Source organism: Phoxinus phoxinus, assembly GCF_949152265.1.
Source record: "Phoxinus phoxinus genome assembly, chromosome: 6".
NCBI lineage: Eukaryota > Metazoa > Chordata > Actinopteri > Cypriniformes > Leuciscidae > Phoxinus > Phoxinus phoxinus.
Genome location: NC_136881.1, coordinates 36,338,112 through 36,361,463, shown reverse-complemented (window position 1 = coordinate 36,361,463; position 23,352 = coordinate 36,338,112). Strand labels below are relative to the sequence as shown.

The window sequence follows — 23,352 nt, the reverse complement described above, 5'->3', positions numbered from 1 at the left end:
AGCTTGTTACGAAACTAGACCTTCCAAGACTTCCTAGATTCTATGAAAGCCTGTACACTGATTTTTATGTGAAGGACTCAGGACATTTTGCAGGGAAAATCAAATGGATGTGACGTGTATGCTCCCGAAAGCCTCTCTTCCGTTCTATGACACATGAAATAAATGCTTATAAAATGTTCAGGATAACACTAAAAGAGCCATTCTGTACTCTAATGTCAATGTGTCATGCAAATTATACTAATTCAAACTAGTGTCACTAGTCAGACATAATCTAATCTCAAATATAGGCTACTTTATAATCAAACTATCATAACAGTGTAATTTTAATTACCTCATCTGAATTGCAGAGCTGTTGAAAACATATCCACATCGCTATGATCAGATGCTTTCTTAACTGTTTTCTCAATGCTGCCATTGTATGTTTATTGGTATTGAGGGGAAAGCGCACAGCACATATTTAGGCCTACATATAAACGTAGCTCTCAGCCAGTATGTTCGTTAATAGTATATCACTACAAAAGTATTTCCACCTTATTTTTACTTCTAAGCAAAGAACGAAAAAGAACTTTATCGTGAGAATATCGGGATCTTGAATCACGTTCAGTCTCTTGTATGTTACGTGTGCACGAGAGTGAAAATGTTGCTGGCTGCAGTTCGCTTAATGGCCACCGGTATCGCTAATAACAAGTGTTCTGAATAGCCCCTTTAATTATATATTTCATATATTACTCATTTAAACTTCACAATCACTGCAGTATTAATAAACAAGATGTCCACTAGTGGTCTACAACCAAGATACTTCTTATTTAGTTAATCATTTGAGACTACAATCATTGCTTGCACTTAAACGATAAGCCTTCTTAGATAAAACCAGTATGATTTCCTAAATTTACAACCTGATCTGTCACACTCGCAGAAATAGCTTTTGTGGTGTCGCACAGCCAACCCATCCGAGAGTAAAGTACAGCTCAACAAAGGTCAACACAACATTATAAATATTAGACCATCTGTGGGGAGAACGTTAGTAAGTCAGCTTCGGCTGAAGACCATCACACTGTTTCTAGATTGGATAACGCTGAGGAACATCGGCACAAATGAAGTCCAAGAAAGGTCTGACAACACTAGAGAAGAGCCTGATCTTCCTATTCGTAGCCCTGACTGCAGTCACTATTGGACTAGTTGTGGTCTTTGTCATTGAGAAGAACAACTCAAGTCCAAGAGGTGGGTTACTGTTACTTCAAAGCTTTCTTTAGTTCTGAGACTTCCCCTCAGATATAAATGTAGATGTACATTTTAATTATCTCAGTGGTAATATAAAATACAACAATATAAATGGTACATTTATTTATGATTATAAGGGCATACTATCAAATCAATAGACTTGATCAAAGCAACAAAGATGATATAGCCTACAACTAGTCACTGTGACGAATCTCTGCTATTTCAAATTCATGAAAACAGCTTATTTATGTTAACACTTTTAATGAAATTCTAACCCAAATGATTTCCTTGCACTCTTCTGATAAACTCAAACTATCCAATTACTTTTGAATGATTCAAGTTATTGATAACAACTTTAAATTACTTCTCAGCGCAACTACTAGGCTTACGTTTGGTCGAATCAGACTCACTGGAACAACACTATTGTAAAATCTGTGCTATACAATGCAGCATCATCCTATTTAGAAAGCATGTGAAAGCGGCACATGTAAATTATGAAGTGAAACTAATACTCTCAAAAATAGATCTCAGAAGCTTCCTGTAACTTTCTACAGAAGGACTGGTGCACATTAATGTAAAAGTTTCATGCGATTCAAGTTATTCCTAAAGTAGGCTATATCTAATTTGTTGCAACAGTTTCACTTTAAACTTACAATGCTTATGTTTCACATAGGCTAACCATTACCCATAAGGTAATTTTTGCATGATGAATGCAGAGCAATATAGGCCTATAGGTATTTCGTTTGTATTTCATACACACACATTATTCTTTCTGTTCAAATTTAGTTACCAGACTAAAACTGGATTATGTTCCACGAGGCTGAATCCATGAAATAGCTTCACCTGCGGGGTGCTGCTGAGGAAATGCAATCAATCTGTTTACACAGGCGATGTCAAATTCTATTCCTCGCTCTGTCTCTGTCCGCAGAGGATGAGATCGATACGGGATGTGGGAGTCTGCAGGAGCTGACGGCTTCCTCAGGGGAATTTTCCAGTGGGAATTACCCCAGCAGTTACGACAATGGCATGAGCTGCAGTTGGCACATCACGGTAGAAGCCAATAAGGTACCGGGTGACACTTAGCTCAGCTCATTAGCCGTTAGCTTCTCATTAGCACACTGTGGGGCTTTACTGTAAGATGACCTACATGCTTTGGTTTCTGAAAGCACTTTGCACATTTATAGGGCTTGAAATAGGGACTCAAACTTTTTTCTTCTTTTTTTTTTAGTGACAGTGAATGTGCAAATTGGTGTTTTTATATATTTATTTGAGCATGTTTTACGAGGAAATACTATATTCTGTTTTTCAACTTCAAAATGTCATGTTTAACCCCTTATATTGGCATAGGCAGAGGGCCCACAGTTACATTATAACGTTATTTAAAACAGTAATATATTAAACCTAAACTAATCTTGACAAACTGTATTTGAAAGCTTACACTCTCTAGTTTACATATTTGGTTTTCAAAATAAATTACAGAGGAGCCGTAATTTATCAATTTGCAACAATAATATTGTCATAATCCTAAGGCATGTTTAGACCTTTATTTTGAAATAGTGATGAACATGAAAAATCATGAAAGAAATGGTAGAAACCTCAGTTTGTTTTCATGCCAAGAGTTCAAAAGATAGCATCCATTCAATTATTTGAGAAAAAAAGGTCTGAAAAGGTTTTAAATATAAAGAAAAAAATAAATAAATTCACCATTTGTGATGTGGCAGCGAGCTATAATGCACATACGTGATCTTTTTGTGTTTCTTAGAGGTTGAATTCATTAAAAAATCTGCCAAACTTTTGACAAACCATCCTATACTTCTGAATAGGGTGTCTACTTTATAAATTGTATGAAAATTGTAAAAAATAATGGTTCAGATCACTCAAACAACATATGGAAATGGAGGCGCCCTTATATGGGCAGTAATGTCAACTAGTGAAAAAGTTTGGTACTGCGCCCAAACTAAATCTCACTGAAAGCTTATTTTTCGAGATATCAACCTAAAATTTTAAACACAACTTGTTCAGATTTTGGCTTCGATTTTTTGCATTTTTAGAGTCCTCCGGGTTTTGAAAACATATATTTTATATAAAATATGAATACCGGTAATACATTTTTTAACATTGAACATTTTCATAAACTCAAACTTCTAAAACTTTTTTTCTGTTTAACTTCCTTAATTTATTTCACTTCTACAAAAATCTGCCAAATGTCTTCTTTAAAACAAGACCAATCTTACATCTATATTCCAAAGCATTCTTGAATTACAACCATTTAAGTTCGGAATGTGCATTTGCATGTCTATTTAAAAAAAGGGGGTGCCGCTTAAAGTCAGCATGAAATCAAAATTGACCCTATTTACTTTGTTAGCGGATATTACTGGTCTTGTGGTGAACAATTAATCCGTGCAAGTTAATACACAGAAAAAAATTGTTTGCCGTGGTTATCTTTAATCAAAGTCTGAAAAGTTACTTCCGGGTCTGGAATGGTTCTTTTTCTGATGACATAGGCTTGACGGCTTGGGTTGGTTAATCGCTTAACCACTCCCCTCAACCCGTTACTCTGCTGTGGGCGAGAGATGGAGAGGAGGAGTGCTGAAGTAAAACCCCGCCCTCTGTTAAATATTCCGTTTCACTCGGAAATGCGTCACAACACTTGAGAAAAGTCGTTTGCAACTTCCGGTTCACGCGGACTTTAAGGGGTTAATTCAGTGTGTCACTTCCTGTTTCTTTGTAGGCTAGTTGTTTGTGAAATTTTCAACACTCTTAAAAGTAAAGTTTCTTTATTTGGTTCCAAGAACTTTTACCATCCATGGAATCTTTCCATTCCACAAAAGTTTTTTTTTTATATAGTGATTTTTAAAATGTTTCCTATACTAAGAAGAAAAAAAAATTTGTTCTTTTAACACTGAAAGGTTCTTTGGGTAACCAAATATTGTTATTCAATGACATAAAAACACCCATTTGGAACCTTAACTTTTAAAGTAGCAATTACTGAGTTGTTTCTACACCAAATTATTTTCAGTGTAACGGGACATAAATGTGTACCCTATTCATGGGAAATGAGTTGTCATGGTTTGTTTACTTCTTCCAGGTGATCCATCTGTGGTTTGAAGACTTCTCTATAGAAGACTCCAATACATGTGAGGCCGACTTCGTCACTCTCAAGGATGAACTCGGCACCATTGGTGAGTCTTCTGCTGAGGTTGGTTAAAACCATTTTTCTCTTCCCTGCAGAGAGTAAAAAAAACAATTCACTGCAAGTTAATCGCCATGAGCGCAGAAGAGATCTGCCTGCATTTATTCCAGAGGGCATGAGGCAATTAACTTCTTACAGATTGACTGAATGTTACCGGTCACCATTTTTTGACTGTTGAGTTATTGCATATGCTGAGCATGTCCTGCCAAATTTTCAGTTTGAATGAGAGGACACACACCGAGACAAAAACTGGCCACTCCTAAAGCAAAAGCGTATTTTCCTGGGTATTCTAGTTTGGCGGTTCTCAACCGGTGGGTCAATCACAACCCAAAGATGGAATATAAATCCAGATAACTATATAATCTAGACTAGTTTTAGCAAAATGATGAGAAAATGTAAGACAAAATCTTGTTTTGTTAATGTCGAAGGCTGTGTTCAATAAAAACTCTACGATTTCTTTTCCACGCAGGCAAGTACTGTGGCTATTCAACGCCTAAACCAATAGTTGCCTTAGGGAACAGCATTTTTGTGTACTTTGACACCAACGACAGACACACAGAGAAGGGATTCAAAGCCCTGTACCGCGCTGTGGCCCCAGAGACGGCATCAGGTAATGACAATGAGAGATACATAATGACTTAATTACATAACAGTATAACACGATGGGAAGAACATTAGAGATTTAAAAATGCCCGTCTGCTGCACATTTCATATCATTATTTAGTGACTGTATCTTACTCTGCCAGAAACTGAGAGGCTGTTATAAGTGTCTCGCTGCAGCTGACCTAGAAAGAGACGCAGCGCGTTAATGTGTGTGTGTGTGTGTGTGTGCGCGTAACTGGGGTTTTTTGGGAGGGGAGGGGAGGGGGTGCTGTCAGAATACCCTTTTGGTGTCTCTCTATGCAGCTAAATCTCTCTCGTTCCCATGCTTCTAGAAATAGTTGGGGCTGGTGGTGTTCTTCAAGGTGACCGTGGGGAGCTGTTGACCCCTGGCTTTCCTGCACAAAACTATGAGAATGGCGCGCTCTACCAGGTGCTTCCAATGATCGATATGACCTCTACACCTGCTCTTGATTTATCACAAACTGTCTTTTTCCTGTTTGTTCTCTGGAGTCTGTATCTTTGTCCTTTTCCACCCGCTATTCTAATTGCTGTTCAATATCTGCTGCCTTAAAGGAATAGTTCACCAAAAAATTAAAACCTCACCCTCATGTTGTTCCAAACCTGTCAGACTTTCGTTCATTTTTGAAACACAAATGATGTTTTTTATGAAAGAACCCTTCCTTTCTGTCCCTTTATAGACAGCTATGTAACTACCACATTGATACCTCATTGAAAGTTAATAAAGAGATCTTAAAACTAATCCAGAATTGAGTGATTTAGTCAAAATTTTCTAAAGAGACTATATCGCTTTATATGATGAACGGATTGAATTTAGGCTTTTATTTACATATAAGATTCATCAACTCACACATCAGTTGTGGCAAGCATGTTCGCTTGACGTGCGAGAACCAATGAGGTTCATTCTCGTGTTACGCATCACGTTTGAGCTTCTGCAAGAACCAATGAGGTTCATTCTCATGTTATGCATCATGTTTGAGCTTCTGCAAGAACCAATGAGGTTCATTCTCGTGTTACGCATCACGTTTGAGCTTCAGCAAGAACCAATGAGGTTCATTCTCGTGTTACGCATCACGTTTGAGCTTCAGCAAGAACCAATGAGGTTCATTCTCGTGTTACGCATCACGTTTGAGCTTCAGCAAGAACCAATGAGGTTTGTTCTCGTGTTACGCATCATGTTTGAGTTTCTGCAAGAACCAATGAGGTTCATTCTCGTGTTACGCATCACGTTTGAGCTTCAGCAAGAACCAATGAGGTTCATTCTTGTGTTACGCAGCACGTTTGAGCTTCAGCAAGAACCAATGAGGTTTGTTCTCGTGTTACGCATCACGTTTGAGCTTCAGCAAGAACCAATGAGGTTTGTTCTCGTGTTACGCATCATGTTTGAGCTTCTGCAAGAACCAATGAGGTTCATTCTCATGTTACGCATCATGTTTGAGCTTCTGCAAGAACCAATGAGGTTCATTCTCATGTTATGCATCATGTTTGAGCTTCTGTAAGAACCAATGAGGTTCATTCTCGTGTTACGCATCATGTTTGAGCTTCTGCAAGAACCAATGAGGTTCATTCTCGTGTTACGCATCATGTTTGAGCTTCTGCAAGAACCAATGAGGTTCATTCTCATGTTATGCATCATGTTTGAGCTTCTGTAAGAACCAATGAGGTTCATTCTCGTGTTACGCATCATGTTTGAGCTTCTGCAAGAACCAATGAGGTTCATTCTCATGTTATGCATCATGTTTGAGCTTCAGCAAGAACCAATGAGGTTCATTCTCGTGTTACGCATCATGTTTGAGCTTCTGCAAGAACCAATGAGGTTCATTCTCATGTTATGCATCATGTTTGAGCTTCTGTAAGAACCAATGAGGTTCATTCTCGTGTTACGCATCACGTTTGAGCTTCAGCAAGAACCAATGAGGTTTGTTCTCGCTTGCCAAGCAGGTTTGGTTGAGCTTCTGTTTATGTTCGCTGATCAATGTTTAAATGTGAATAAAAGCCTAAATTAGATCTGTTCATCATTTAAATGGATCGTGTCTCTTTCAGAGAAAGAAAACTAAACTGTTTTACGAATATCTTTATTAACTTTTTGAAGCGTCAAAATGATAGTTGCGTCAACTGTCAATGGATGGACAGAAAACAGATCTTCATTTGTGTTCCGAAGATGAACGAAAGTCCTACGGGTTTGGAACGATATGAGGGTGAGTAGATGATGACAGAATTTTCATTTATGGGTGAACTATCCCATTAAGGAGTGGGGACATTAGTTATTACTCTTATCTTTTGTCTATTGTCAATAGTGTAGAAATCTATGAACAGCTTAAACAAAAGTCACTTTCAAACCAAGCAGCTGTCTTTTGGTCAACACAGTGAATTCAAGTGACCAAAATCAAGTAGCCCGATGCAAAATCTCTCTGGGGAAATTTTTCGTACTCAAGCGATATTCTCGATCGTGTGAATTCCTATTGAAATTACGAAATTTTCACACGCATAAATTCACATTCCCAGTTGATATGTAATGATTTCTCTTTGGACTACTTCAGTTAATCTCAAGAATATATATTTTTTTTCTTAAACATAATGCATCCAGATTTTTTTTTTTACTTTGAGGTTGTTAAACGGCCAATCAATCACCGGCCAATAACCTAGCAACCATTCAAAAACACTTAGCAACTCAATAGCAATATAGCCTACTTGCATCTATCCACAACACGACGGAGGTTTTTGCAAACACATTTTTTCACAACTTCTGAAAAATATAGTTCCATCATGTTTTTTTGGACAAAATTTTATGAATAATGAATCCAGTGACAATCAGACTGCACATACAGAGGAAATTGTGGAGTTTGTGAGGAGTATTTGAAGATTGGTTTTGACATGAGGGGCTTTGATTGTGGAAGTCAGATTGCTGGAAGCTTCCTCACAGTGCGGCTCCATCTGGCAGGATATTTACCCACATTAGCTAATCTACCGCCAGCCTTCAAGCCTTGACTTGAAACTAACTCAAGATGCATGAGAAAGCACAATTTCAATCACCAGCCCTGTCAGGATACCCAAATTGCATTTGGATCAGTCTATGTATTGTGCATTTGCTAAAGTCTGCATATGCAAAAACAAAATGCGAGAAGCAGTTTAAATGCACTATTTATTCTAACGTTAGGATTAATGTTAAATCAACTAATTTTTTTCATTATCTTGCCCAGTGGACGATACGCGTGCCTGATTGGGAAAAGGTCCGGCTAACATTCACAGCTTTTGACCTTGTCCCAGAATCATGTGGTGACTTTGTGGATGTCTATGATGACGCTTCACATGGTGCCGCTCAACTGGGTGAGAACTGACATTTACTAAATCCAAAAAGCTTGCCTTTGCTCCATGGTGAACATCTGTGCTCTCGTTTTTATCTGCCAAAAAACATAAATCTCAATTACTGTAGGTCGTTTCTGTGGAAACAAGGTCCCGGCTCCGGTGTTGTCTAATGGCAGTAGTATGGTGGTTCGTTTCAAGTCTGATTCGAGCGGGACTGCCAAAGGCTTCAGTGCAACCTACACCGTAGCAAGTGCCCCACCGATTACAACCACACCAACAACCACCACCAAAACCACAGCCATTGGACCAACAACCACCACACCTGCCCCAGAAGGTATAAGTAAAGTCACGGTATTGTCAAAGAAACTACATCAATGCATCATCACTTACAGGGCTGATGATCACTGAACCTCCTGCAGTCTAATGACTTTACTTTCAAATGACAGGAATAAAAATGCTTTTCCACACCTAAAGAAGCATCTTACATCACACAAAATTAAAAAAAATGTTTTTTATATGCAATTGTCTAGATTTTTCTTGCTTTAATTAAATTGTATTCATTATTATTTCGCATTGCATTTAAGCAACTACAATATTTTTCTAAAAATACGTTAAACGGCTGAAATTATATTTTATAGATATTTATATAAATATTTGTATTTTTGGTACGTTTATCATTTTAGAATTTTATATTTTATATATATATAATGAATTACTAATATTAAGTTCTTCAAAATCATTAAAATCTCTGACTTTAGATTGAAGACTTACATAGATATAAGATATATTGGCAAATCTGAGCACAGTTTGAGACATTGTTGATGATCTAAGAAGCAAAAGCCTCAGTTTGCTCTCCATTTCATTTAATTTCTCTCTAGGAAAAACAGTTTAGGCATTTAAAGACATAAAGAGATAACAAGCACATTTTGCAGTGCCATCATCAAGCATGGCATGCTTTCTACCCTACATGAAGCCAGATGATATTTAAAGATTGCAGGTCCTGATGAATTTCTTTTGAGAAATTGTTCAGACAATAACACTCGCTCTCTGTTCAGACTCTGGCTGTGGGTCCCCTGGGAAGCTGTTCGGACGTAAAGGTCAGATAAACTCCAAGAACTATCCTCAGGCTTATCCTGCAAACTTGAGCTGCTCTTGGGACGTCACAGTGGACGAGGGCTTTCTTGTCAAACTGCACATCACTGATCTGGCCACCGTGGGTGAAGCGGGCCAATGCGGCAATGATAAACTCACCGTCATCGATAGTCAGCAGTCACTTGGTAAGACACGACTCTAAAAAAACATAGATAGGATACTATAGATTTATGTTTAATAAATTATGCTTGCAAACTCTGGAACACCTTAGCAACACCCCGGAAACCACCCACAAGACCCAAGCATCATGGCGGCGAGTTTTGCAAAGGCATTTCTGACAGAAAACATAAACATATAGTCTGTAATCTATAGTGCGCTCTAAACAAATGTTTTGTTTAAAACCAAAAATCTTCTAGTTTTCCAATTGCCCGAATATGCATTATTAAATCTGGGCTTAAAGAGGACCTATTATGCTTTTTAATATATTTTTTATATTTTCAACTTTCTTTAGTGTATACTTGCTGTTTGAGGATGAAAAAGATCTGTAAAGTTACAAAGCACAATGTCACTCCAAAAGGAGTTATTCCCTATATCAGTGCGCACTGTTTCTGAACTCCCTGAAGTCCCTCCATTGTAGTCTTGAATTTTCTTTCGGGAACAAACAAGTCACAGTATTCTTCATTTAGATGATTCCCACCCAAGGCATACGCAAAATAAAGGGGTGAGGACTGGTTGAGTTATTTAATAGTGTGAAAACATGCTCAAAGTGGTTGACCAATTACAACACACTGGTCCAGTCGACCAATCAGAGCACATTGTGCTTTTCAGAAGGAGGGCCTTCATAGAGACAGGAACTAAACCGTTACTGACAGACTGGGAAGAGAGGAGCTGCAACAATGCTAAATGTATGAAAAATTATGTTTTTGAACATTTAAGCTTGAAAACCTATTCTAGAGCCCAAAACCAAAATCAAGACTATGTAATAGGGCATAATAGGTCCTCTTAAATATGTGAACAGACATGTTCTATTCATGTGACACATCCTCCAGTAATTTAATTGGATAAAATGTGTCAAGCCAACACTGTGCCAAAACGTGGCCTATCAGAGATGACCTTCGACTCTGTTTTGGGTCCCATATCTAACACTAAATGGCACTGCTGGCGCAAGAGTAGCTGGCGTTCTCATCGCTCTCTCTTATCCCTTGCACAAAGGGACTGTAAAAACTGATTATCATCAGTCTCAGCGAGGCATGAGCCAGCAGGCGAGTGCACTATAAATTACGGCTCCTTATTACTGAACATCAAACAGAGCTGTGAGCAGCTGATACGCTTATCTGCAGCAGCTTTTCAAGGACTGCACGCCTGATACCGTCAATAAGTCCTGCTGCAGGTTGAGAAAGAATGGAAGAGAAAGTGTGAGGGAAAAGACCGAAAGTTTGGGATGTTTGAACTACAAGAAAAGACAGAAAAAAGGACAAGTGTTTTACAGGCTATTTGCAGAGCAGTGAAAGTGTAGAGGAACTAAAATGTCACTTAATTTCTGTCCAAACCTGTCTGACTTACTTTCTTTCGTCTCTTGTCCAATTACAATTTAATGTTTTTTGTCTTAAAACAAGCAAAATTATCTGCCAATGGCGTAAAAAAAAGTATTAATATTTTTAAGATAATTTTTTTTACACCTTTGGCAGATAAATTAGCTTGTTTTAAGAAAACTCACTTAATTATTATTATTTTTTTAGAAAACACAATGTAATATTTTATGCCATTTTACGTATCTAGTAAAATGCATCTTGATTTAATATTTTTTTTATATTTGGACTGGAAACAAGACAAAATACTAAGTAAGAAAGGCTGTTTTTTGCCATATATATATATATATATATATATATATATATATATATATATATATATATATATATATATAATATGGTTCATAAAACTATATTCCAAAGAAAAAAAAACAGATGGAAAGTTAAGTTCCAATTACTCTTTTTTTTTTTTTTTTGTAAATGCATGGAAAAGAGTGACCATTGCATATATATATAATAAAAAAATTCATTCAATAAAAGAACAAAAATGAAAAGCAGAAATAATTGCTAATTGTTTTAGGTCAGCTATCAAACATCTGAACACAAGGGCTTTGAAAACCATTAAATGAATAAAAACAAGTTCAGTTTTGGTCCACCAGCAGTCATGGACTGCATGGCTCATTTGTCTTGACATTGTGTCCTTACTTGCCTGTTGCAAGTGTGTATCCTGTATGTGTGTGTTCTTCACATCACTTCTTTATCCTGGGTGTCAAGACGAATCGGTGTGTGAGTGTTAGTTCTGCTGACAGTCTGTATTACCCTGAAGATAGGAGTAGTACAAACAGTTTGAATGGAAATGCAAAACAAACCATGTTAACCTGAGATACACAGTATATGAAATTCTTAATGAATTTGACTTGTATTGCAGGAATACTGATTAGCACACATGGCGTGAGTTCATTTCTCTGACATAATTAGATGCCATTCAACAAATGAAATAATCATTAACTTTGAATGAAATAATCATTATTTTCAAATGAAATGGAGATGATGACTTCCTAAAGGCCTTTTTGTACTATTAAAGTTGAAGTGAGTTTTTTTTAAAATGCATAACAACTTGTAAACACAAAAAGTTGCCATTGTTTATTACTGACGAATCAAATCTACATTAACAACAAAGCTTTCGCAGGGCCATCGTTGAGTAAAAAAAGTATAGCTACCATTATTTTCTATGTACCAATCATAAACTGAACACAACTTACCTTAAGTATGTATGTACAGTCACAGAAACTTGTATTTCTTGTTGTGTATTCTGTTTTAAGGTTTAAGGAAAATTTAAATGGAAAACACGTTAAAAACCGACGATTCATACAGTTGTGGTCTGAAAAGTCAATTCAAGACAAATGGTAATCTGAATAGTACAGTCAGGAATGAGCTGTTATTTAAACAATATTATTATTATTATTATTATAAAGGTACAGTACCCAAAAATAGCCTGTTTATTTCTAAGTGCCAGGAGGGGGTTAGTCGTCTTGTGAAACGAAATGACAACTGTTGATGTCTTGTTGATACAAGAAACTTTGACTAACACAGTAAGCGGACTTACAGCTATGAAAACCTTTTCACAATATTCTAATTTTTCATAAGCTGTAAGCCATAATCATCAAACTATAACAAATAAAGGCTTGAAATATCTCACTTTGCATGTAATGAGTCTATATAATATATTAGTTTCACCTTTTAAGTTGAATTACTGAAATAAATGAACTTTTGGACGATATTAACATTTTTCGAATTTTACCTGTAAATGCAATTGATGAAAAACCAGTAATTTCAATATTCTAACTTTGGGCAATAAGATGCATAGTGATGCAGAAACTTTCTCTCTCTCTCTCTCTCTCTCAGGCACACACTGCGGGTTTGTTCTTCCCCCAGTTCTAATCAGTGTCAGTAACAACATGTCGCTGAGTTTCCAGTCAGATGCTCGGCTAGCCGACCGTGGCTTCTCTGCCACATGGGAAGCTGTGTATCCAGAGGACCTTTCTGGTAAAACCCCTTACAAACTCATAAAGACATCTATCTACTCACACCTACGCACACACACACCTCGGATGAATCCTGCTGATGCAGCTGCGAGCGTTAACAGCCATCAGCAACCCTGTGTGTCTTGTGAGATTTTGTATGTGTGTGTGTGTCCCATGGAGATTTTGAAATCCAGGTAATGAGGGTAGAATAACAATGCAGAAGAATAACCATGGGAAAAGAGTGTGGCAGACACAGTCAAATTCATTTAATCTTCCAATTTTAGCAATAATTTAATAAGATTTTAGAAATCTAATTATATTTTGGAAATCTCATTTTAGAGATCTGTTACACACCTCCAAACTGGAATAGTGCCGAATCGCTCAAATAAATACTCTGGCTGACACATTGGCAATTGAAAGAGCTATATTTCACAGTACATATACACATTCCTGGATTTATGAAAAACATGTCCCCCTTCACCAGATGCTACACCCCTAAAAAAGGAGAGGAAACTATCTGTAGTCATGCTGATTGACGCCTGCATTAACATGCATGGCAAGTGTTCACAGTTAAAGCTCGTCTCTCTGACATATTCTACTTAGACTCACAGTAAATTCTGCCTGTAGTTTCCCTCTGCCTGTGCGGCGAACCAGAAATGTACAGAACAAAAAGGTATTATATACAGTATACATTTTATATATTATTATATATACTTATACATTTTATACTGTACATCTATTTTTTGCATTTTTAATATAATTTTTCTAAAATACAAAAATGCTGTTAAAGGAATCTTTTATGAAAGTCTTGATTTTGTTTTTGGGCTCTACTAGAATAGGTTTTCATACAAACACATTATTTTTCACACATTACACATTGTTGCAGCTCCTCTCTTCCCAGTCTGTCAGTAACGCTCTGTTTAGTTCCTGACTCTATGAAGCTTCTCATTCTGAAAAGCACAATGTGCTCTGATTGGTCAACCACTTCGAGCGTGTTTGGGAAATGTCACGCTATATTTCCGCATATCCCCCAGAGTTAGATAAGTCCATACATACCCTTTTCATCTACCTGCGTGCCGCCCAAGTAGCAGTGCTTCGCTTCTGAGAATATAGTTCCCAGTATGTATACGGTTATAAGATGGCTGTGTCTCATGTGACCTTGTTATTTGTACACGATGTGACTATACAAATCACAACATGTAAATAGGAAAATGTTGGCGTTATTTTGTCACTTATTGGGAGCAGTATGCTAGCTGGAGCCGTTTACCTCCAGTCTTTGTGCTAAGCTAGGCTAGCGGTGGGTGCGTCAGACAGAGTTACGGCACGCACGGAGATGAGAAGGGTATGTATGGACTTATCTAACTCTGGGGGATACCGTGAATAAGTCCCAAAAAGTCGTCGTGTTCCTTTAAATGGGGAATATTGTGACGTGTTCGTTCCCGGAAGAAAACTGCCTTTGGACTGAATTTGTGTTTTGTAACTTTGCAGACCTTTTCCCTGTCATACAGCAACTAAAGAAAGTTGAAAATGTAAAAAAGCATAACACGATGTCTCTTTGGAGGACAACTTTATTTTTAATACAGCAAAATGTATACACAATATGTTATAATACAGACAATAGATTTATATACAGTGCGTAACCATTCACCCAGTTTTGTGAGTCCCTGGGTACATAAGGGTAGGGGGGATTATAGCACCACGTACAAAGTGTAACACGTATAAGACACGACAAGGTGACAGACAAACAAAAAGGGGACAACACAATTGGCAAACACAAGAACGTATAATTATTAATTGAATAGAATGATGCTGAGGAAATTCTCCTGAAAAAAGAAAAAGAAAAAAAAGGGTGTTTAAGGGGAAAAAGGTTTAGAAATGTTATGCATGAGTGTCGATAGTGTATGTGTATGTATGAAGTGATAGCTGCAGGGACAAAAGCAAAAATTATTATTTTTTTTTTTTTTATAAAAATGTTTAAACTTATATAACGGAAGGGGGGGAGGTATGTGTCTGGTAATGTACTCGGCTAGTAGTTCACGAGTTCACACTTACATATAATTTGAAGGGGTAAAGTTTAATGCCTATTTGGCGTGCTGTCCGGAGGGAGGGCTCCGAGCTCGGAGTTCGGCCCGAACCCAGAGTACTCCCCCCGTATGTAAGTGTTTAGGACTAGAAGCGTGGAGAAGGGGTGGTGGAGGGATGCTGCAAAAACTGTCAATGGAATGAGGTGAGACTGCTGAGTGTATATATACCTCTTACCATTGATTGCTGAGTGCTCTCCACTTGTGTTAATTTTGTGTAAATTGTGTTATCTGTGTTAATTATCTGAACGTGCTCCTCCCAAACCTTGTTAATAAAACATCATTTATATTTATGTGGTATTAAGAAATGTCAAAGATGTCAAAAATGTCTCTACAATAGGCTATACTTAATCTGCGGTCACATTTTCCATTGTTCTGATCAATTTCATGAGTGAAATCCAGTCATTTCAATAGAATCTGCATGATCGGGTATTTTGCGCAAGGGCAAAACATTTCCGCATGCAGATATCGCATCAGGGTCGGATTGATTAACGAAATCTGATTGGTGTGAAAGCGACTTCTGTGCAAGTGGTACTTCACCAGTTTTAATGGCAAAATTGTACTAATGTGGCCTCACCTTAATAAGGTTTACAAAGCGTTTAAAAAAATGCAGCCCTGTACTGAGGAAAAACAGCTAAATGATCCCATTGTCATTGAGTCAAAATATATGTTTGTTAAAAGTTAAATAATAACAAAAGTTTCTCAATTCACCTGCCACTGGCAGGCCTGGCAAAAAGTTAATTTTGGACCGTGGTGACATGGACCTGGGGCTAAATCTTGAGATTCCTTGTACAAGCTGACTTCTGCTATAACAAGACACAATTTCGTGACATTTTGCTTGGTTGGAACAATTCTACCTTTAACTGTCACATTTTATAGCCGTGAGTCTGTCCGAAGGCACCAACCCGCACTTGTGATGTCCTGCAGATATCCAGGGATGTGGCGGTTTCTCACAGGAGGAGACAGGCATCATCAAATCTCAAAACTGGCCCATGAACTATCCGGCTAACAGCATGTGTCTATGGACCATACGCCATCCAAAGGGGAAGACCATCAAATTGACGTTCACTGATTTTGACATGGAAGAGGCTGACATCCTTTTCGGCCAGTGCAATGACAACGTGGTTGTCTACGACGGAACACGACCTGGAGCAAAAAAATACGGTGAGCAAGGACAAGGAATGCTTTGCAAGGACGCCTGTTTATGAGACCCTTTAAATCAGTTAAAACTGTGACATATTTATAACCTCCATTCAGTCAAACCAGGCATATGTTTATAATTTACCGTCCACTAAAAGGGTAGGACTTGCATGCTTTTAAGGGCTATAGAAGGCAATACATTCAAATTAATTGACTTTCCCTACAGGCCCCTTCTGTGGCTCCAAAACGCCCGCTGTCATCGAAAGCACAACAAATGAACTTGTGATACGCTTCCATGCCGACTTTTTCATTGAGGGAAAAGGTTTCCGCGCTCACTGGACTACCGATTCTACCTTACCAACCCCTACCGAACCTCCGGTGCCACCCAACCCATGGGACGACATCACGATAGGTATGAGTAAAATCATTTCAGAATCAGAATGAGATTTATTGGCAAGTAATCATAATCCCCAACCCCCCCCCCCCCCCCCCGAATGAACTAAAGAAAACGTATTCTCTTTGACATAAAACACAATATATAGTTATAAATGGGGTTTTTTACGTGTAAAACCATTTATTTTATGTCCCAACTCCAGTTCACCTTGTTACATTGGTGCTACAGTACTTGCCCTTTAAAATCGTGAGCATATGCCTTAAATCACATGACTTGCTAGAAGTGACAATTTCTTTGGAGGGAAATTTCAGGTTGTGTCCAAAATCGCCCCCTATCCCGTTAAAGGAGTAGTTCACTTAAAAATGTAAATTCTGTCATAATTTACTCGCCCTCAAGCTGTTCCAAACCTGTATGAGTTTCTTCCTTCTGCTGAACACAAAAGAAGATATTTTGAAGAATGTCGGTAACCAGACATTGATCGGCCCCATTGACTCCCATAGTATTTTTTTCCCCTACTTTGGAAGTCAATGGGGTCCATCAACTGTCTGGTTTCCCTGGAAACATCGTCAAATTTTTACAAGCACCACTCACATTTTCAAAATATTCCTGTGCACTACCAAAAAAATCCTTTGAAAACTCTGGTCTATTTTTCTGGGTAACTTAGAGCGAAGGTAATTGACAGCTGAAATCATTCAGCATGATAGAAATCTCCTCAGATAAAGCCTTCATCTGAATGCACAGACTGGCCTGAGAGCTGTGGGAAGCCCGCGGTCCCTCCCGCTGTCAACACTCGCATAGTCAACGGAGAACCTGCCAATCCTCACTCCTGGCCATGGCAAGTGTCCATGCAGGTACGGTTAAGCCTTCGTCCAATCTCACATCCGATTTCACATGTCTTATATGACAGGAAAGTTAATGTTTGTCGATTTGTCTTATTAAAGATAAAGTTGTGTTTATTCAAAGCTAATGATATGTGGAATGAAATAAGATATTACCAGGGTTAGTGTGCTTGTGGTCAGTTATTAGTTCAGCTTGTTGCTGTAATAATCATGATTGTTTGTTTTGTTTGCAAAAGGAAGCATCAATATTAATATTGGTCTTACTAAGGAAAAGGGATTTGAAAAAAAAACTCTAACCCTAAGTATTAAACATACTGCATAACACATCCTGCACTGTTTGTATATATATATAAAAAAGTTCAAATATCATTTTTATTCTCATGCATGTTTATTGAAGGTTTGGCGTGACTCGGAGCCACCTAAGTTGGGTCATACATGTGGCGGAACGCTCATCCATAAGAACTGGGTCCTGACAGCTGCTCACTGCTTCATCAGGTTACAAAAAAGATTTCCCTTCTCTGATATTTATATATCTAACATATCTATGTATCTATTTATCTATCCATCATCTATCTATCTTTTAAAGAGACTCTTCTGCTCACCGAGGCTGCATTTATTTGATCAAAAATACATAAAAACAGTAATATTGTGAAATATTATAAAAAAAAATTAAATAACTGTTTTTTTATTTGTATATATATTAAAATGTAATTCATTCATGTGATGACAAAGCAGAATTAAGCATCATTACTCCAGTCTTCAGTGTCACATGATCCTTCAGAAAGCATCCTGAAATGACGATTTGATGCTTAAAGGGATAACTGATTCGATGTACGTGTGTGTGTGTGTGTGTGTGTGTCGATTTTTATCAGGTATGCCGATGAGCTGCAGCGCTGGAAAATGTGTTTAGGGAAACACAACCTGACCTTCTCTGAGCCAACCGAGCAGTGCTTTAAAGTGCTAGGCATCTATCGCCACGAGGGCTTCCAGTACCCAACTGTGCCAACTGTGGAGTTTGATATCGCCCTGGTGCGACTGGATGGAGAGGTCACACCCACCGACTATATTCATTTCGCCTGTCTGCCTTCAGTTGAGGAGGTCCTGCCCGGGGCCAAAAGATGCTACGCCACCGGCTGGGGAGATGAAACCGGTTAGCTTACTCAGTTTAACCGCATGACATTGTTCTGTGTTGTCCAGTGAATTATAGTAATTCCAATGAATTATAACGTTTTATGGTGGTTTTGCTCATTTAATGGGATGGTTCAGAGTAATTTCAACCTAGGGTCCTTTGCACCATGACCTCGAGGCAACGGGCTTTTCCCAAATCACGGAAGTGACCTCGACTTCCGGGTTAGCAGTAGCATGAGCCGTCAGGCAAGTGTTATTTAAATAAACTCCTGATGTACTTACAAACTTTACAATGCCTCGTTTTATGAGTACAGAAACTATTTGTACTACTGTAGAAGTTTGGTACCATTCTGGTAATTTACGGGATACAACCTTGGATCCATTAGCGCCTGCACTAAGCCATTCGGCTGATATCTCTAAATAAGCTCTAACTTTAATAATGTTCGACCGAGATAAAAAAAGCTTCTTGGGGGGGGGGGGGTTGTGTTTGGCTCGAGGTCATGGTGCAAGGTTAAAAAAATTACTCCGAACCTTCCCTTTAAAGCTGCTGTAAGTGGTTTTATTTACAGCACATAAAATGTATCCTACTTGGCAGCACTTGTTAGTCAATCAAAAAACGTGCTTTTTGGGGAGGACTTCCTGTTTGTGGGGAGTTCACGTCAGGAGGTAAAATGTTTTTAGTTTCAGCAGCTCAGCAGCTGGTTGATGTCTTCACTTTATTTAACATTATTTAGGGGGAAAAATCTTAGTCATTAAAAGTGACTGTGTGTTTCAAAGTCATTATAATAAATAAATAAAATAAATACAATCTTATTGTATTTAAAATGCACATTTAAATAATAATACTATTCTTGCATGCAAAATCATCGTCATTATTAAATAAAGCTAAAACTATAGATTAAAAAGAAATTATTAATATTTTGAATACACTTTTATTTTATATTTTCTGTTTTTATTTTAATTGTAAAGTTTTAGTAATTTCTCTTATGTGCTTTTTATGTCATTTCTATTCTTTTTTTTTATTTAATTGATTTCATTTTATGTCAGTTTCATTTCGATTAAAGAATATTTTAACAGTTTTAGTCGTAGTTAACAATAACAACACTGGCTGAAATCAAATTAAATATAAATATTAGATTAACTTAAAAAAATTCAATGAAAAATAGAAATGGTGCCTAGGACAACTGGTTTCATTTTATTATATTATAGTAGATGTTTTGTCAGTGATGGATTTTTGGTGGGGTCTTATTTTTCTGTCTGCTACAAGAAGCTAATATTATAGAGTGATCTGTCTCAAGGTGTTTTTACGTTCAAGCGATTGGATACTTTTCCAACATCCCCATCTGAATTTGATTTATAAACATATTTGCCCTGATGTATAAAAACAGGCACTAAAAATATACAGATCCTACGTATCCAATATATACTCACTGGCCCACATATCTGACAGTCCCGACTCCCGATAGTCCCCATAGACTCTGGGGTGATTGCTCCCTCTGCTGTGCAGTTTTGATAATGCATCCTAGAATGCACAATCATATTAGGTTAGATTAGAATCCTTATTTATCTTCCAGTGACCAGTTACCTCTGCAGTATGAGACAATAGGTAAAATAACTACTAATACATAATGCCATCTTGCCCACAGGTAACTCCACTGCTCCTAAAGTCGCTGAGGCATTGAACCAGGTGGCCCTGCCGGTAGTGCCGTACGACACCTGTAAACGCATGGACTACTGGTGGTTCCAGGTCAAGACCTCCATGATCTGCTGCGGCTACACTTTACCTGATGAGCTCAAGTCTGTATGCCAGGTATGGAACGTTTCTGAGATGAAGTACAGTTAACATCTGTTGTATTTTTATTCACTGGCCATTTCCAACTCTAATTTGTGCAGATTGTCTTACATATCCAATATATACTAAACACTCCAAATATACTCTTATTTGTAATTATGCTACCAAATGAAAGAGCAGAACAAACAACAAACCAACCAAAAACAATCTACAAAAATGTTTGTTGCTTATGCAACCGGTTGACCCACTGCGACTGGGATTGAGAGCATGAGAGGATGCAGTCTCTAGCGTCAGTTGTTAGTGTGCCTCTTGAGGCCATGGCGTAAGGTTTACACGCACCGCTCTTACTAGCTTACCTCTGTTACACTCGCCTCCCTAAACCTCACTCCTATCTGGGTCACCGCACCAAATTTAACCAATCCTACTTGATGCGAACTGCTGTTTCCGGATGGGAGGCGGGCATGCTAACAAGGATGCTAAAAACTCTCTAGCGTCAGTCGCTAGTATGCCTCTTGAGGCCATGGCGTAAGGTTTACACGCACAGCTCTTACCAGCTTTCCTCCATTACACTTACCCCCCAAACCTCACTCCAATCGGGGTCACGGCACCAAATTGAACCAATCCTACCTGATTCGAACCGCTGTCTCCCACATGGGAGGCGAGTGCGCAAACAAGTCAGTCGCTAGCGTGCCTCTTAAGGCCAGGGGAGTGAGGTTTCCACACACTAGCTTGCCTCCTTTACACTTATAACATTCATTTAATGTAATAGGGTGACTCGGGTGGACCCCTGGTATGTCAAGACAGCCCCTCGGCCCCTTGGGAGGTGCATGGCATCACTAGTTTTGGTCCAATCGGCTGTGTCTTTGATAAGAAGCCCAGCGTCTTCACTCGTTCCTCTGCCTACCTGCCCTGGATTGAGAACATCATTCGCAAAGACATCTATGACCTCATCGGTACGTACGTTAGCATCGCTGGTCGGGAGAATCTTGATTCTTTTGGAATCAGTTGAAGATTTTAGAGTGGATTTTAAAAAGCATTCTCTTTTTCTTAAGATTCTGGTTGTGGCGGACTGAAGGATCTGGTTGGCACAGAAGGCATGCTGGCATCAATGGATCATCCATATAGTTACAGTAACAGAGCGTCCTGCCGATGGAATATCCGTGTGCCCACAGGGAAAAACGTCTACCTTCACTTTAGCAGCTTCTCCCTGGAGGAGACCACACTTTGCCTCAATGACAAAGTCACTCTCAGTGATAGCATCGGCACTCTAGGTAGCCATATCCCATGTGGCATATCCAAATATACCAGTGTGCTCTTAGGTGGGCCGCTGCAGTGTTTAGGGAATGTGGATGAGATATACTGTAATATACTGTGTATCCTACCTTTTTTTCCCCCAGGTACCCACTGCAGCCCATCTCCTCCGAGAGATCTAGTCACGGCTGGTGACACACTGACTATCAGTTTCTCCTCCAATGACAAAATTGTGGACTCAGGGTTCAGTGCCGCATGGAAAGCAGTGGATCCTACTGACATAGAGAGTGAGTGAAAAAACAAAACACTTCTTTACCCTCTGAAAGAATATTGTCATTCCATTGAATACATTTTATGTTAAAGTTTGGGTTATGATCAGTGGTGTTTGCTAAGACAAGCGTCAGTATTATCGTTGATCAAATTTAATTTGAGCAAACCACTAACACCATAGCAACTGTATAACAACCACTCAGAACACCCATGTAAAATAATATATTCAAAATAACATCACTTCTTCTCATTTCAAAACTGGACCACCTCTTTTCTGTACATGTCCAGCTGCTGTTGGTTGCGGTGGGTTCTTCACCAGTCAAAAGGGGGAGCTCCAATCACCCAACTGGCCCAATGAGTACCCAAGCCAAGCGGTGTGCACCTGGACTGTCCACATCCCCTCGGCCACTGGAATCCATATTGTCTTCACTCACTTTGAACTGCAGGCTGTTAGTTTGTTGGGGCAGTGTGTGGATTATGTGGAGGTCTTTGATGCTGATGGGTCATCACAAGGTTTGATTATATACCATAGCATAGTTAATAAATATTTTGTTGATTTTATAATCAGCATCATTTTCCCACCGTCATATTGCATCATGTTTTTTTTTCGTTCAGGCAAATTTTGTGGCTCTATCCCACCATCTTTAACTGTCAATGGGGACAAGGCCACCATCCGCTTCCTCAGTAATGATGCTAACCAGAAAAAGGGTTTCCAAGGACACTGGACCACCAATCCTGCAGTTTTTTTCTAAAAAACACATCTAAAGTGGGAAAGAGCTTTTGTGTGACTGACTGTACGAAAATATTCAACAAGAAATCTGAGCTATTTCTTTACAGACTACCGAACGCTACAGAAAAGAGAAGCAAGAAAGGAGTCCAGGCACCAAAATGTGGATTTGCAGTTGCCATTTTTGTCAGATATGCTGTAGGTTTGGGTAAAATCATACCCTAGGCTATCTTTTCTATTGACAAGTCATGAATTAAATATTTACCATATTATATTCTGTGTAACTGTTTTAGTTTGTGTCAGTGTTTATTAAAATCTTCCATTATGATGAGCCTTAGTGCGTTCAAGAGGGTGGTTAGATAATGTTGGCTAGCCAATCATTTTTACTTCAGGAACCCGACTGTTGCACTCTATGAAGACCTCACCAATGACATCGCCCTGATGCGATTGGCCAAAACGGTTACCCAAGATCAGACCCAAACCCGAGTCTGCCAGGGTTACATAACAGGGGAATGAGAGAGGTCAGATGAACAATGACCTGTTCATCTGAGTTGATGGATTTAGTTGAGCATCTGTTGTCATTTGTTCTAGTTGCTGTTCAGTGATTAGTGAGCATCAGGGAATATTAATGATGCATTTGTTATGAAGGTGATTAAGATGCAAATGCTGGGTTATACTGTGCCCTTTGACCTTGAAGAAAACCCTTCTGAAATTTCAAGCAGTATTTGGACTAATAACTATTAA

At 38.5% G+C, this 23,352-nt stretch overlaps 2 protein-coding genes across 6 annotated transcripts in view; one reads left to right on the top strand and one right to left on the bottom strand.

Annotated features, from left to right (window-relative positions):
- otx2a (orthodenticle homeobox 2a) overlaps positions 1–2,341 on the bottom strand; it is a 58,219-nt gene extending 55,878 nt beyond the window's left edge. Inside the window, exon 1 of one of the 4 annotated variants that reach the window (XM_079617065.1) lies at positions 2,065–2,341. The gene's annotated coding sequence lies outside the window, so the exon portion shown is untranslated. The remainder of the gene's footprint in view (positions 1–2,064) is intronic. The other 3 variants (XM_079617062.1, XM_079617070.1, XM_079617069.1) reach the window with 3 other exon arrangements.
- LOC307000991 (ovochymase) lies at positions 1,095–23,330 on the top strand (the record flags this gene model as incomplete). 2 transcript variants are annotated; one of them, XM_079617054.1, is made up of 20 exons in its annotated part: positions 1,095–1,221; positions 2,150–2,286; positions 4,310–4,403; positions 4,884–5,024; positions 5,350–5,447; positions 8,236–8,362; positions 8,469–8,675; positions 9,397–9,618; positions 12,868–13,008; positions 15,995–16,231; positions 16,434–16,619; positions 17,343–17,452; positions 17,838–17,935; positions 18,313–18,590; positions 20,215–20,378; positions 21,130–21,313; positions 21,413–21,631; positions 21,758–21,898; positions 22,170–22,394; positions 22,497–23,330. In XM_079617054.1, the coding sequence occupies 20 exons, from the start codon at positions 1,095–1,097 to the stop codon at positions 22,631–22,633; spliced, it is 3,273 nt and encodes a 1,090-aa protein (XP_079473180.1). In that variant the 3' UTR covers positions 22,634–23,330. The 2 variants fall into 2 exon arrangements, with proteins under 2 accessions (XP_079473180.1, XP_079473181.1); XM_079617055.1 differs by lacking the exons at positions 1,095–1,221; positions 12,868–13,008 and having other exon boundaries at positions 2,086–2,286; positions 22,497–22,881.
- Positions 23,331–23,352: the final 22 nt, after the last annotated feature.